Consider the following 15,368-nt stretch of genomic DNA (forward strand, 5'->3'; position numbering starts at 1 on the left):
TGTCTTCTTTCCCCTAAAAAGCTTACGTTTCTGCATCGTCTGCAGAGCTCCATTTTCCTTTCTCACTTAGCCCATTCCATTTTCCCAAAACTATCTCCCTTCAAGGATATCCATTAGGACCAACAAGTCCATCACTAATGGTTCCCTCCACCCAGAAAGCCCTCTCATACACAGCCCAGCTGGGGCTCCAACTCACCTGACGTGGCTCAGAGAACTCAGAGCTCCCCATAGATTGAATGCTGCCATCTCCTGGCCAAAACGCTGAACTCAGCCCCAGCACATCTACCCCACAGGTCATCCCTGGGTCTTACTTGATTCCTTCACCTGCACTTCCCGCCAGGATAGCAGAGATATTCAGAATACCCACAACTTAAGGCATCGATTTTAGAGAATTAGTTAATAGCAATGTCCTAGGGCAGTGGTCAGCGAACTTATTAGTCAACAGAGCCAAATATCAACAGTACAATGATTGAAATTTCTTTTGAGAGCCAAATTTTTTAAACTTAAACTTCTTCTAACACCACTTCTTCAAAATAGGCTCCTCCGGGCCGTGGTATTTTGTGGAAGAGGCACACTGAAGGGGCCAACGAGCTGCATGTGGCTTGTGAGCCTCAGTTTGCCAACCAAGATCCTAGGTAGTCAGAAATCTCACAGGGGTTTGCTCACAGAGGAAGATCCTGTCACTTGATCCTCCTAGTCAAATGAGCTGAGATCTACAGAATGGCTATGGAGCTATCAGGTTCAGACTTGCCTTGCTTGACGCTTCTGGTTTCTGAGTGACAGCATTTGGAAGGCAGACCTTCTCACAGAACACTCCATATAAATGCAGAGTACACCCTTTTTGATCTGCACGGGGAGATGGACTTTTGTTTCCCCCAAAGACAAACTGACAAACAAAATGCAACATTTCTACCAAGGATCTTCTCTCAAGGATGTGTAACCAAGGGGAAATCTCAGCCTGACCCACAAAACATGAGTCGACCAGTTTGAAGTGTAGCTTAAAATTATGGCTTTAGCACATATACATCAATAATACACCATTCCTCAACTTGTAACACCAGAACTGGCTCGATAATAGCTCCCCTGTTGATGGCCAAGTGCTCTTGCAATTGAGTGGGCCCAGGCCCCTCCATCACCCAGGACCATAGGCCTGCCTGTGGTCTAGGACTCCCCCTGACATCGAAGTTCACCACTATGGATACAGTTAGGCACTGACCTAAAAAGTTAGAGAGGACACACACATGTCCTTTAAGTACAGACATATTTGTACAGATATCTCATAGAGTTCTTCTTAGCCCTAGAATTTTTGCCTGTAGGAAATGGGGAAAGATAAGCCTTCACACTTAGCTAGATCTACACAGAATCTTAGAATAGGACATTAGACCTTTCATATGTCACTACTGATTTCCTTCTCACTGTGAAGGACAAAAACAATGATAGATGACTCCTAACATTTATTCAGAAAAGAAACAGAGCTTGAGGTCAGGGTCTACCAACTGGATAAGAAATCTCACTGGCAGATGACAGTCCTCGTTTCCTAACCTACATGGAACATGGATTCTGCCATCAGGACCAACTAGTACTGATCAGAACGTGCAATGCTCAGGGCCCGCTTATTTTTTCCAAATTTTCCAGTAACAGAGAATTGCAATTTTACATCACGCATTCCTCATCCTAGCTAATAAAAGAGTAATATGCAAATTGACCATCACTCCAAGACACAAAATTACCGCCCCCATGTGGTCAAAGATGGATGCCTCCATGTGGACACAAGATGGCTACCACAAGATGGCCAGCAGGGGAAGGCAGTTGGGAGGGACCAGGACTGCAAGGGAGGGGAGTTGGGGGGGACCCAGGCCTGCAGGGGAGGGAAGCTGTGGGTGATCAGGCAAGCAGGGAGGGCAGTTAGAGGTGACCAGGTTGGCAGAGGAGGGCAGTTGGGAGAGACCAGGTCAGCAGGGGAGGGCAGTTAGGGGGAATAAGACTGCAAGGGAGGGCAGTTGTGAGAGGACCAGGACTGAATGGGAGGGAAGTTGTGGGGGAGGCGGAAATCAGGCCTGCAGGGGAGGGCAGTTGAGGCAGACCAGACCTGCAAGAAAGGGCAGTTGCGGGGGGTGGGGGGGAACCAGGCCTGCAGGGGAGGACAGTTGTGGGTGATCAGGCCAATAGAAAGAGCAGTTAGGGGTGACCAGGCCAGCAGAGGAGGGCAGATGGGAGAGACCAGGTCAACAGGGGAGGGCAGTTGGGGGGACCAAGGCCTCGGGGGAGGGCAGATGGGGGGAAACCAGACCTTCAGGGGAGGGCAGTTAGTACTTGAAGTACTAATGCACAGTACTTATTCTGCAGAAGAGCATTTAGTGCAATAACTATACTTTAATTCTTGATAATACCAATCTATCATTCTGCAATTGTAATTCTTTTATTAGTCACCTATTATTGTAATTAATATAAAATTTATATTTTCCCCTTTTGTTCTGATTATGTTTATAAAAATGTAGTTTTATGTCTATTAAGTTTAATAGAATTTGGCTTTTATTTTTTCTAATAGTTCATTTTACAGTATTTCATAAGATGTTGGCCCATGACAGTTTAGAAACAAATTGGTTCTACACCAGATAGTCTGAGATGCTCCAGTCTGGGCCACTCCAGCCTACTAAACTCATTTGATAAAAATGATTACTGCCTAGAAAGTTAACCATTTTTTTCCTGTCATCTCATTCGCCCCAGGTCCTAAAATTTCCATCTAAAAATAGGAAAATATTATTGGGGAGGGGGAGTATGTCTTTTGGAGACCAATCAGAAGCTGGTGTTCAGGGTCCCAACCAGCTCAAAATTACCAGTTCTACCCATTCTCAAATATCTTGAGCAAATGAGACCAAAGCAACTAGCCTTTGGTGGGGAGAATGAATATCAACCCCAAAGATATCAACCTGGGGTAAGAAACAATCTAGAAAGTATCAGTCTTGACAAGGAAAGGCCCCAACAATAAGACCATGTCAAATACATGTCAAAGCAAAGGCCACAGGGAGATGACGTAGGCCCTAAGTCCTAGGTGGTCTAATGTCATGGCCTCGTGTTTGAGAAGCCTTGGTTCAGGTATTAAATACACAGGGCCTTGCTATTTGAGCATTTTTTAAAAAATATATTTTATTGATTTTTTTACAGAGAGGAAGGGAGAGAGACAGAGAGCCAGAAACGTCGATGAGAGAGAAACATCAACGAGCCGCCTCCTGCACATCCCCTACCGGGGATGTGCCCGCAGCCAACGTACATGCAGCCAACGTACATGCCCTTGACAGGAATCAAACCCGGTACCTTTCAGTCCGCAGACGGACGCTCTACCACTGAGCCAAACCGGTTTCGGCTATTTGAGCATTTTAGAGCACTACCACTAATGAGAGCTTTAAACACATCTTCCAGCAGAGGGCACTTAGTAACCGTAGAAAAAGAGGAAAGCTTTAAGTTAAAAAACCATGACCACTTTTACTAATTTGCCTGAAGTTTGGGGTTGAAAGTGTGAATACTGCCACTTTTAAGAGGGATTTGCTTTACCACAGTGAGACAGAGAAAAATATTTTTAGTTGGAGAACACTAGAAGATACTTGTTCTCCATTTCATACAATCTTCCAGGGGGAAGGTGGGGCATGACTGTTTTCTGAGCTTGTTAGAAATAGTCACACAACGGAGTGCAGCGGGGGTGGCGAGGGAAGGTATGGGGGAAAGGGGTTGCTGCCACCGCTGCAGCCATCGTGCCAGCCCCTCGGGTTTCAACGAGGCTGGGTGACGCTCCAGAATGGGAGGCAAGCCACTTTGGGAGCAGATTAGATCCAGCTTCATCCAACATTATCAGCAGTTATTTGACAACAACAGAACCCAACTAGGCTCAATTTACATTGACACATCATGCCTTACGGGGAAGGACACCGTGGAGAAGTTGTCTAGCCTTCCGTTCCAGAAAATCCAGCGCAGCATCACGGCTCAGGACCGCCAGCCCACGCCAGATATCTGCATCCTCGGCGGGGCTGTGGGCCAGCTTACGGCCGATGGAGACCTCATCATGGGGTTCCACCCGATGTTCCTAATGACATGTTCAGGCTTGCCCTGCACAACTTCGGCTGACCTTCTCCCAGCCAGGCACTCATGCTGTTTCCTCCTCCCTCCTCTTCCAGGTACTATTCACACTCTTCCAGATGCTCCAAATATCACACACAAATGAGCAGAACCCAGGAGGGAGCGGGCGCAGTGCGCTGCTGTTGCCTATGTATTGTGCATGTTTGGACACTAGACTAGTGACATCTGACAGGAGAAGTTTGTGTTGTACCAGCGCTTGCCTTGGAAAGACTTAAGTAATGCAAAAGGTTGTCTTTTTTTTTTTTTTTTTTTTTTTTTTTTTTTATCTACTGACAAGTTGCTCTAGTAACCCAAGGAAGTGAAGGAGAAAGCAGCTGCTGCCTCACCGTCCAGATACTGATTTGTTCAGATGTTTCAATGCCTCATGATACAATAAAACCACAAAAATTTTCTTAACAAAAAACAAAAACAAAAACAACAACAAAAAAAAAAAAGAAAGGAAGGAAGGAAGAAAGAAAGAAAGAAAGAAAAGAAAAGAAAAGAAAAGAAAAGAAAAGAAAAGAAAAGAAAAGAAAAGAAAAGAAAAGAAAAAAGAAAAGAAAAGAAAAGAAATAGTCACCCAAGGCCTCCTAATTAGGACAAGTCACTCAGCATAGTTGTGGAACTTCCTCATATTCAGAGCCTAATGTCTCAAACTACCTTGTAGAGTTTGACATTATTTGTGTCTCATTACACAGTCCCAGGACTTAGTTTCTAATAGATACCAGAGGGTGATTCAGAAAGGAGTCAGTGGGAGGAACCCATCTTAGAGTATGGCAGCTACTTAAATTGGTGAGTTTAATATGACAGAAATGCTGAGAATAAAGTCAAAACACAAATTTCAACTCATACTACATCAATTTGTGGTCATTAATGCATGTTTTACCAACTTATTTATAATCTCTGAAGTGAAGGGGAAGTTTTTGTTGTGAGAAAAAAGCAAAGGTTACTTGTTGAGATTTTTGTTTTGTGTTGTATTGTTGGTTGTGCTGTCATGTGGGTTTTTAAAGAGAAATGTAAGCTTAAATTGCCCCGAAATTTTGTTTTTCTGGCTTATCCCCTTACTCCCCTCTGCTGTTTGGCAATTGGGAGAATCCAAAGTCACTCATGAATTTAAGGCATATTATTCCACCATATTCTTTAATAAGTACCTAATTAATATTACCTATTTCTTTATTATATCATTATTAATTTACCCAAGTTCTACCTCTCCAATATTAGGGCAAAGTAGATACTTTGGTTCATGCTGTGTTGAGGTTTATTAGAAAGGCATTACAAAGAGAGTTATAAAATTGTTACTTGGGAAAAAAGACAAACTAACCAGGAATAGAGTCAGCAACTGGAATATTGAGATAAATTAAAGAAGGCAACAGACCGGAAATCCATATGCAGACATAGAACAATCTTAATAGGACTGAAGTGGGAAGACTTAAAAATGCAAGCTAGGAAGGAAGACGGGTCATTGAGTGAAACAACTGGGTTAGTTATTTGGGAAAACAAAGTGCAAGGTGTTAACCACCCTTTCAAAAGGAAGTAGAATAAAAGCAATGAACAGTAAGGTGAGTCAAGGGATGAGGGAGGCGTTTCCATAAACATCCCATCACACCTGCATGCAGTAGAACTAGCACCTGGCTTTGGAAGGTGACCTGGGGCTCAAAAATCCCAGTCCCTCTTATAAGGGAGACTTAAAATAGACTCAGCTTCTATGCGTCACCTATAAAATTGATCGCTACCTAGGACTGATTAGTTGAGATTAATTTACCTGACATTGGGCCAGTATTTGAATGCTTTCTTAGTCAGTGGAGGTAGAAACTGCTGTAATGCCTCAGAGTAAGATTTCCACATCAATTCTAGTTTATCAGGTGAAAGGTGCCGATTGCTTCACTGAATCAGGTATTCTGTTAAGTGAACCTAGATTTTACTATTAAATAGGAGAATGAAGTACATGCATGTGATAATCATGTATGACAAGCAGCAGCCCTTAACTGTGTTTTACATTATTATTATTATTATTATTATTATTACTATTATTTTAAATATATATTTTATTGATTTTGTACAGAGAGGAAGGGAGAGAGATAGAGAGTTAGAAATATCGATGAGAGAGAGTCATCGATCAGCTGCCTCTTGCATAACCCCTACTGGGGATATGCCCACAACCAAGGTACATGCCCTTGACCGGAATCGAACTCGGGATCCTTCAGTCTCCAAGCCGACGCTCTATCTATTTAGCCAAACTGGTCTCGGCAATTATTATTATTATTCAAACATCCCAGAGACCTACTGCATGGAGTTAAGCCACAAAATAAAGAAACAAGAGCAAGATATTGGCACCTCCGGAGCACCTTTCCCTTCCCCCTTACCATCCCCCACAGGCAAGAATCTCCTCCATTCTAAAGGACCCCACAAGACCGGCAATCAGGGGAGCAATGGGAAGCAGGAGCTCGTCCCAGGCTAACCTCCTGAATCTGTCCCCCTTGTCTCCGATTCTCCGTAAGCTGGCAGCAGCCTCACCCTGGCTCACTCTTTCCCATACTGTTTCTAGAGAGCCAAACCAGCCCCCATCAAGTCCCTCTCCTGTTGCTTCTTCTAACCTCAGCCCTTCCTTATTTCACTGTCTCTAGCTTTAATGTTTTTCAAAGGAAAGTGTGTTCCAAATTATTATGACACTTATTCCACCTTTTTATGTCTATTTGGTCATTTAGTCTGATGCAAACATGCATGACTAAGCTTATGATACTCAACCAGTCACCTTGCCTCACCAAAAGCTTCCGTTCGCATAATGGTAGGAGCTCCCTGTTACCCACAGGTGACATTTGAGTCAGTGTATACGAGACAAGTAAACACATCGGACTTTGTGATACAGGAAGTGACTATTGTTCCCTTAATACATTTAGTTTCCTGCTCAGCAAGGTAGGAATGACATCTACCTCATTATGTGTGGTTTGGGTTTATTATAGACATTTGGTTTGATACCTAACTACAATATTGAGCATTAAGTGAAACATTTGCTCTATAGTAGTGCTATAAAAAGCCACTGTAAGGGCAGTTTAATTTACACAAAAACAACTTAGGAAATTATTTGTTTTACGTTGAGAGATTGAGAAAGTTAAGGTTGACTTAACCTCCTGGCCTCAGAATTTTTTTCTTTATAAAGTGATGAAACTGCCTCATAAGGCAGTTACTACTAAGGAATAAATCAACCAGTACACATAAAGCATTCAGAGCAATGGTAGAAAGGCTTAGCTACTGTTGCTACTGTTCCTGGTCCACATCCACACATTTTATTTTATTTTATTTTTTTCAACTTTATTTATTTTTATGCTTTGTATTCTTTTTTTAAAATAAATCTTTATTGTTCATATTATTACAAATGTTCCTCCCCCCCCCCATTGCTCTCCTCCACCAGGTTCCCACTCCACCCTCTGCCTTTTCCCCACCCCCCATTGTCCTCATCCATAGGTGCACAGTTTATGTTTAGTCTCTTCCCACATCCCCCTCTCCCCTTTTCCCCCAAGAATCAGTTCACTCCCCTTCCATACCTCTGATTCTATTATATTCAACAGTTAATATTGTTCATCAGATTTTTTTAATTTCCTTGGTTTTTAGATTCACATGGTGATAGTTACATATTTGTTGTTCATAATTTTTATCTTTACTTTCTCTTCCGAAAGAACCCCCTTCAGCAATTCATATAATTCTGGTTTGGTGGTGATGAACTCCTTTAGCTTTTTTTTTTTTTTTTTTTTTTTTTGGTGAAGCTCTTTATCTGGCCTTCGATTCTGAGTGACAGCTTTGCTGGGTAGATTATTTTTGGCTGTAGGTTCTTGCTATTCATCACCTTGAATATTTCTTGCCATTCCCTTCTGGCCTGCATGGTTTCTGTTGAGAAATCAGCTGACAATCATATAGGTGCTCCTTTATAGGTAACTACCTGCTTTGCTCTTGCTGCTTTTAATATTCTCTCTTTGTCTTTTGCTCTTGGAATTTTAATTATGATTTGTCTTGGTGTGGTCTTCTTTGGATTCCTTTTGTTTGGAGTTCTGTGCACTTCCTGGACTTATAAGTCTAATTCTTTCACCAGGTGGGGGAAGTTTTCTGTCACTATCTCTTTCAGTATGTTTTCGATATCTTGCTCTCTCTCATCTTCTGGGACCCCCATAATTCTGATGTTGGTTCGCTTGAAGTTGTCCCAGAGGTTTCTTACATTATCTTCAATTTTCTGGATGCTCTTGCCTTCTTGCTTTTGCGGAGGAGTATCTTCTGGCTCTTTATGTTCCAAATCTTTGACTTGATTCTTGCGATCTTCCAGTTTTTAGGACTCTGTATAATATTTTTTATTTCAGACAATGTATTCTTTGTTTCTTGTTGATCCCTTATTATTTCTTGTTGATCCCTTATTATTTCTTGTTGAGTCCTTATTATTTCTAGTTGATCCCTTTTCATATCCTCATTGGTCTCGTTTATTTTATGGGCCTTTTCTAGGAGATTCTTGAACAACCTTATAAGTGTGGTTTTGAACTCTATATCCAGTCGTTTTTTGTCCTCCATTTCTTTCATTTGTGATCTATTTCGTTGCCTCGGCATTTTCGCAGCTTCCCTAATGGGGCGGAGTTTCAGGGTGGAGCCTACAGGTTTGACTTCCGTCAGCCATGCCCTATGCGGCTCCTGAGTCTCAGTATTCCTTAGGGTCCTTCAGAACTCCCTGCAAGCACCTCTGAGAGAAAAGTGCCCTCGATTTTCGCCTCTATCAAACAGTCTAGGCTCTCCCCCAATGAGCCCAAAACTGGGGTTCAGTTCAGTTGGAAGTGGGGTTGGAGGTGGCATTCGGAGCAGTCTGGAGCCCCTGTCTCCTTCCTGCCAGGGCAATCCTGCAGCACAGCCAACCGTCCCTTCTCTGTGCACAGTGTGCGCGCCTCCGGGGGCTTTGCCTTTTGCCGCTCCCCCGGGGTTCCACCTTATAGCCCAGCTCCCTCTGGATCAGCCTGGGTCCCTGGGGTCTGGCCTAGAACTGCGGTTCAGAGCAGTCGGAACTGGGGCTCAGCACAGTCTGGAGCTTTTGTCTCCTTCCCGCCAGGGCAATCTGGTAGCAGAGTCAACAGTCCGTCCTCTGCGCAAAATGTGCGCGCCTCCAGGAGCTCTGCCTTTCGACGCTCCCCTGGGATTCCGCCTCACAGCCCTGGCTCCCTCTATTTGAGCCTGGGTCCCCAAGGTATGGCCTAGAACTGAGCAGTCGGAACTAGGGTTCAGCACAGTCGGAGCTTTTATCTCCTTCCCACTAGGGAATGCCAGCCAGGCACTCAGCTGCCCCTCCTCTCCGGCTCCGTCCTCTCCACGCACGCCACGTGTCTCCGTACCTTAGGCTTTTACAGCAACTCCGCTTTTCCTTCTGTTTTTTTCCTTGCTTCTCATTGTAGAATTTCCCGTCAGTCGACTTTCCTATAGTTCTGGGTAATGTACATTTTATATTTTAGTTGTATTTTATTGAAATTGTTGTGTGCGGCTGTGGCTAGGTGTTTACCTGTGCAGCCATCTTAGATTCTCCCCACATCCACACATTTTAAATAGTCATGACTCTAATCTACTGTTCACATAACTGTCACCAAGGTCCTACATATTTGAGCAAGAACATGTATGTAGCCTTAAAGTGCTTATGAGATATGGAAAGGGGGAACCAAAATATTCAATATCCACTAGAGATTAAAGTAACGTGGTAAAAATGGATTAAGGATTGAGGACAGAACGCAAACATAAATGGTCAAGAGAGGTGAGGGTAAAGTGGTATAAAGTTAGGCAAGAAAAGCAGCCAGTTCCACAAAAATGGAACCAGAAGAATTTTAAAGAGACCCCAAACAAGGTGTTTTTCTTTTCTTTAATATATTTCTTATTGATTTCAGGCAAGAAGAGAGAGAGAGAGGGAGAGAGGGAGAGAGGGAAAGAGAGGGAGAGAGGGAGAGAGAGACAGAGAGAGAGAGAGAGAGAGACATCAATGATGGGAGAAAATAATCAGCTGCCTCCTGCACGCCCCACACTGGGGATGGAGCCCACAGCTCCAGCATGTGCCCTTGACCAGGATTGAACCAGGGACCCTGCAGTCCACAGCTCCACCCACTGAGCCAAACCAGCCAGGGCAAGGATGCTGGGTGTTTTGTTTTTTCCTAATCTGGAACACTGCGTAGAGCTGCCTCTTCTTCCCTTTTATTTTAAGGATACAGGGTGTTTTTTAGGAAGATCTCTGGAGCCAGGCCTCCTTGCCAGCAGCCAGGCCACGACGCTCCCAGCCAGCGCCCAGCGACTCGGTGAGGCTGGTGGGCAGGGCCCCAAGGATGGCGCCGCCCTTGTACCCCATGGACTGGGAGCCTCTATTTGCTATGGTAACATTTGAACTCAGAGCTTGTTATGTTTTCAACCTGGCATGGTGTCTGCACGTGGGAACAAGGCCACGCCTGGCCACGCCCACCTCCCTGAAGGACTAGAGGTTCCGATGATGACGAAATAAAAGAGCGACAGTTACCTCCCATCCCCCGCTTCCGCCTTGGCCCGTCGACGCCGCAGTGTTTCATGGGAAAGTAGTTCCCGGGACGGCCGTGGGCCCAACACACTGAGCCCAGACTGACCTTCCCAGCAAGCAGCGCGCCGGCCCAGGACCGGAAGCCAGTGGGCGGAGGGCAACGAGGGTGTTGTGCGGCCGTAGGACCTTCCGCTGCCGCCATTTCCTTCAGCTTCAGGCGCCGGGGATGTCCATTGAGGCCTGGGCGCGGCTCCGGAAAAGGAAGGTTTGTTGAAGACACCCCACCCGGCAGAGATGAACCCTTTAACTAAAGTCAAGCTGATTCAGGAGCTGAATGACCGCGAGGCCCAGCTCGGCGCGGCCCCGGGGGTGTCCTGGCACTCGCAGTACAAAGACAGCGCCTGGGTCTTCCTGGGAGGCCTGCCTTACGAGCTGACGGAAGGGGACATCATCTGCGTGTTCTCACAATATGGGGAGGTCGTGAGGATCCACCTGGTGCGCGACAAGAGGACTGGGAGATCCAAAGGATTCTGCTTCCTCTGCTACGAAGACCAGAGGAGCACCATTTTGGCCGTGGACAACTTGAACGGGATCAGGATCAAAGGGAGAACCATCCGAGTGGATCACGTGTCTCATTATCGGGCCCCTAAGGATTCAGGAGAAGCCGATATGTGACCAGAGAGGTCCAGGAGAAGGGCTGTGGAGCTCAAACCCCTTCCCCTGGGGGCTCTGAAGATGACAAACCCACCAAAACACACACACAGAGACACAGAAAAATAAAAAACAAGACTGATCTGGAAGTACCCGCAGAGCAGCCAGCCTCCTCTTCAACTCCCAGAAGCAAGACAATAATGGAAAAGGATGACCCCTGCTCCAAAAAGCACTGCTGGTAAAAGAATTGATTCTGACGAGAACTGCTTTGATAAACCAGTTGTGATAAGGAAGAGAGCAAGAGAGCCTGCCACCAGGTTTCTTACAGAAAAAGCACCTCCTTCTGGAAAATAAAGGAGGAAAGGGAAGGAAAACAGGGTCGGATCCGTTATTGGGGTGAACTTAAGAGGAAGACAATGGCTGAGGACTAGAAAGAAAGACTTGGAGGAAGAAATAAACCTAATGGAAATTTTTCAAATGAAATTATGGGTAACCTGTGGTAAGATAACTTCCTATGTATTACAAATCCAAAGTAAGAATGAAAAAGTAAAGCATGATGAGTTCAGTTTAATGGATTTCTTGTATAAATTAATAAAGGGATTGAGTTGACCACAAGATTGGTACAAACTGGGCTGCCAAACAAAAGGATCTGAGAAGAAAGACACGTTTTTTAGTTACACAGAAGAAACGGGTGTTCAGAGAGGTAAAGTCATTGAGTGAAAGGCATCTATAATAATAAAAGCCTAAGCGACCATCAAAACCGAAAGGATGACCAAACAGGCCAGCAGGGGGCGACCAGGCCAGTAACGGAGCAGGGAGGGGCAACCAAACAACTGAGCAGCAGGCTGCATGGGGCAACCAGGCCAGCAGGGGGGTTAGTGAGACCTGGGGATCGGGCCTAAACCAGTAGTCGGAGGGGTGCCAGATTGGAGAGGATGCAGGCTGGGCTGAGGAGACACCCCCACCCTGTGCATGAAATTCGTGCACCTGGCCTGTAATAGTGTTATAAGAAACAGGGCAGGCCCTGGATGGCTTGGTTCAGTGGATAGAGCATCAGCCTGCATACTGAAGGGTCCTGGGTTCAATTCCAGTCAAGGGCATGCAGGAGGCAACCAATGTGTGTCTCTCACATCAATATTTCTCTTTCTGTCTCTCCCTCTCCCACTCTCTCTGAAAAGCAATGGAAAAATATCCTCAAGTGAGGATTAAAACAAAACAAGAAAAAGGGCAGGATTCAAAACCTACTCAAGCTGCCTCCTTTCATTATGCCTCTGACATGGCAGAGGATAGGTGGGCACCAAAGAAGACATACTTTCCTGAATAAAGAAAAAATGCCACATAATTTTTATATTATAAGTATTATATATAAATATTGTAAATATTAATATGAGCTAGAATTTATGGAATATATACTATTAGTGTGCCAATGGATTTATGTGAGTTAAATTATCTTGCAAGACTAACCCAAGAAAGCTTCTATTACTCTCTTACTTTACAGATGAGGAAATAGATTGGAAAGACGAAGTAACTTTCCCAAAGTACACAGAATTCAGAATTCAAGCTCAGGCAACCTATATTTCTGGATCATCTCAGCAGCTAGCCTGAATACATTAACTCATTTTAAGCATTGAACAAGGGAGTATTTATACCTTTTTATAATAAAAACCTGCAAATTGTGATTTTTTTTATTTTATTTTTTTTTTTTGAGGTTGGGTTGCTACCAGCAACAAAATACTCTAGATTTGTGATCACACGGCTCCCTTGATTTTTCAGCCCCAATTTCCACTGTCTTGGGTACTGGTATTTTTCATATTTTCTCTTTGAAATGAGACTAGCAGTGGCAGCTTTGGAATCCCACAGTTTCCTCAGAACACCATATGTTAGAAGAGGCCCCCTGCAATCATCCTGGCAGCAGCTCTTGATCCTCTCTGTGGGCCTCCTTCAGGTCCTGGAGCTCAGGAAAGAGGGGGAGGGGAATTCTTTCAAAAGAGAAGAGGAAGAGGAAGCATTGTTATTCTCTGTGGCACATGTTCCTAACAGTAATATCGCTGGGCACTTCGATTTTGACGGTAATGTTACTTCATTCAATAGGAGTGATGGTCTGCCTTTTATCTGGAATGTTCTTGATGAGCACCATGATCAAAGATGCTGCTTTGACATTTCTTGGACTTCTTAAAATACTTTATATAGAGATATTAAAGCATTTGTTAACATTGTCATTACATTTGACATCACCTGTAAGTTTTGAGAAGATATTATTACTTCCATTTTATAGACAGTAAGAAAACGCCACATCGAAAAGTAAGCGACTTATCTAAGTAATAAGTCAGTGTCAAAACTGGAACCAATATCCAGTGTTTCTGACTCCAGATGAGATTAATTCATTGATAGATCCTCCCTTCCCCCAACTGATGGACAGAGTATGACGTAACTGTACCTGCAGCCTGGACATTCCTGAGCACCTAACAAGGCACCTTAAATGGACTGTACATTGAACCACCAATCAGCACCTGCCAAATACCCTAAGCCCCCGAATCCTAAGTACCTAAGTGCGTAATCATGTGCCTTATATGAGACCACCAATTAGCGTGTGCCAAGCACCCTAAGCCCCACTCCTTTCCTTTCCTCCCCTCAAAAGGTACCTTCACCCCTGCATATGGGCTCTCTTCCTTTGCAAGGCAGCCCGGCAGAGTCCCTCTCCTCTAATAAAGCCTGTAGTCCTGGTTTTCGGCCCTCTGTCTCATCTTTCACTTATCTCCTAAAAATATCCTGTTTTTCCTCTCCATATGTCCAAAGCCGCCATTACCTGCAGAATAAATACCAGTCCTTTAATAAGAACCAGTATCTAGTAAATACCTAATAAGTACCAAGTCTCTCATGATGCTACATGTTTATGTAGGGTAAAAAGTCAGAACCAACCTTCCATGACATTTCTTTAGACAAGTGGACAAAAGCATTTGTTTTTTATCTTTAAAAGAGAAGATCTTGAATCCCAGACTCATCCCTTGATAACTATGAATTTGGGGGATTATTCCTTCACAGCCCTGAGTTTTAGTTTTCTCTAAGATGGTAGATGCTGCTAGTTGCTGGCCCAATATGTACTCCCCTTTCTTTTTTCTACCAGAAACCTGAGCATCAATGTGCCAAGTAGAAACTCTTGCTTCCCCAGATTCCCTCACAGGTAGGGGTGCCCACCAACCATGTGACGAAGTTCTAGGCAATGAGTCATAAGTTAGGGTTTCTGCAAAGCTTTGCTTCCCTCAATAAGTGCTCTCCCTCTTCTTGCTAGTTGGTCCCACTTTCCTTTTTCTTCAACACTTGAATGCTCGTTTCCACATATATTCCCATTACGTTATGTCTTGGATAAAATAGTTACTTCACTAGTGAAATGAGAATTCTTCCTTCAATACCAACCAAAGATACATTCTAAATATCCTCCTCAGCACCTTCTGACACAGCCTGCTGAATCCAAGGCTTACTTGAAAAACTGGGGGTTTTATTTATTAGTGTTTTTCAGAACTTCTCAAATTTTAAAGACTAAGTAATACCATGTTCAGATGATCCAGACCCAGTTTCCTTATCCCTCTTCCTTGACTTAGTCCTTGAGGTGTTCAGCATCATCTCTACAAAAGTATAAACAAAGGAAATGACAGAGTATCTTCTCTTTGTCCTTCAGATCTGCTCTTGGGTCTTCTCTCTGTGTTTTCTACCCAGGAAACAGAATTGATGGACCACATCAAGGAAGCTCTCTGGCTTCTAATTGGGCCAATGGGGAGCCCTTCAAGAGACCAGAGGGAAGGAGGAGTGTAATGTTGAGATATTTATTCCCCCGGTTCCCACCCTCAGGTGAGCTATGCCTCCTGAACCAAAGTCACAAATCCTGTCTCTAGTTTTCTCTCCTTTGGGGTTCCACTGAGTATATCCTCCTTTTATCTCTTTGGGCATAATTTGTTTACAGCTTTGTTGTTTCTAGCTCTGACTCACTACACTATCCCTTGCGCTTTCCCTTCATCCCACCTTCGCCTTTGAAAATAGTCCTCTTATTAAATCCTCTTTAAATTATCCTAATTTCACTGTGTCATCTGATGATGAGTGA

At 44.1% G+C, this 15,368-nt stretch overlaps 1 protein-coding gene across 1 annotated transcript; it reads left to right on the plus strand.

Annotated features, from left to right (window-relative positions):
- Positions 1-10,912: 10,912 nt before the first annotated feature.
- On the plus strand, positions 10,913-11,514 carry LOC311621199 (RNA-binding motif protein, X-linked 2-like; the record flags this gene model as incomplete). The annotated part of the gene is given in 2 exon segments (XM_084881022.1): positions 10,913-11,288; positions 11,291-11,514. Coding segments are annotated over 2 exon segments (597 nt in total). The 5' UTR covers positions 10,913-10,915.
- Positions 11,515-15,368: the final 3,854 nt, after the last annotated feature.

Source organism: Pipistrellus hanaki (genome assembly GCF_964339955.1).
Source record: "Pipistrellus hanaki genome assembly, chromosome: 1".
Taxonomy (NCBI): domain Eukaryota; kingdom Metazoa; phylum Chordata; class Mammalia; order Chiroptera; family Vespertilionidae; genus Pipistrellus; species Pipistrellus hanaki.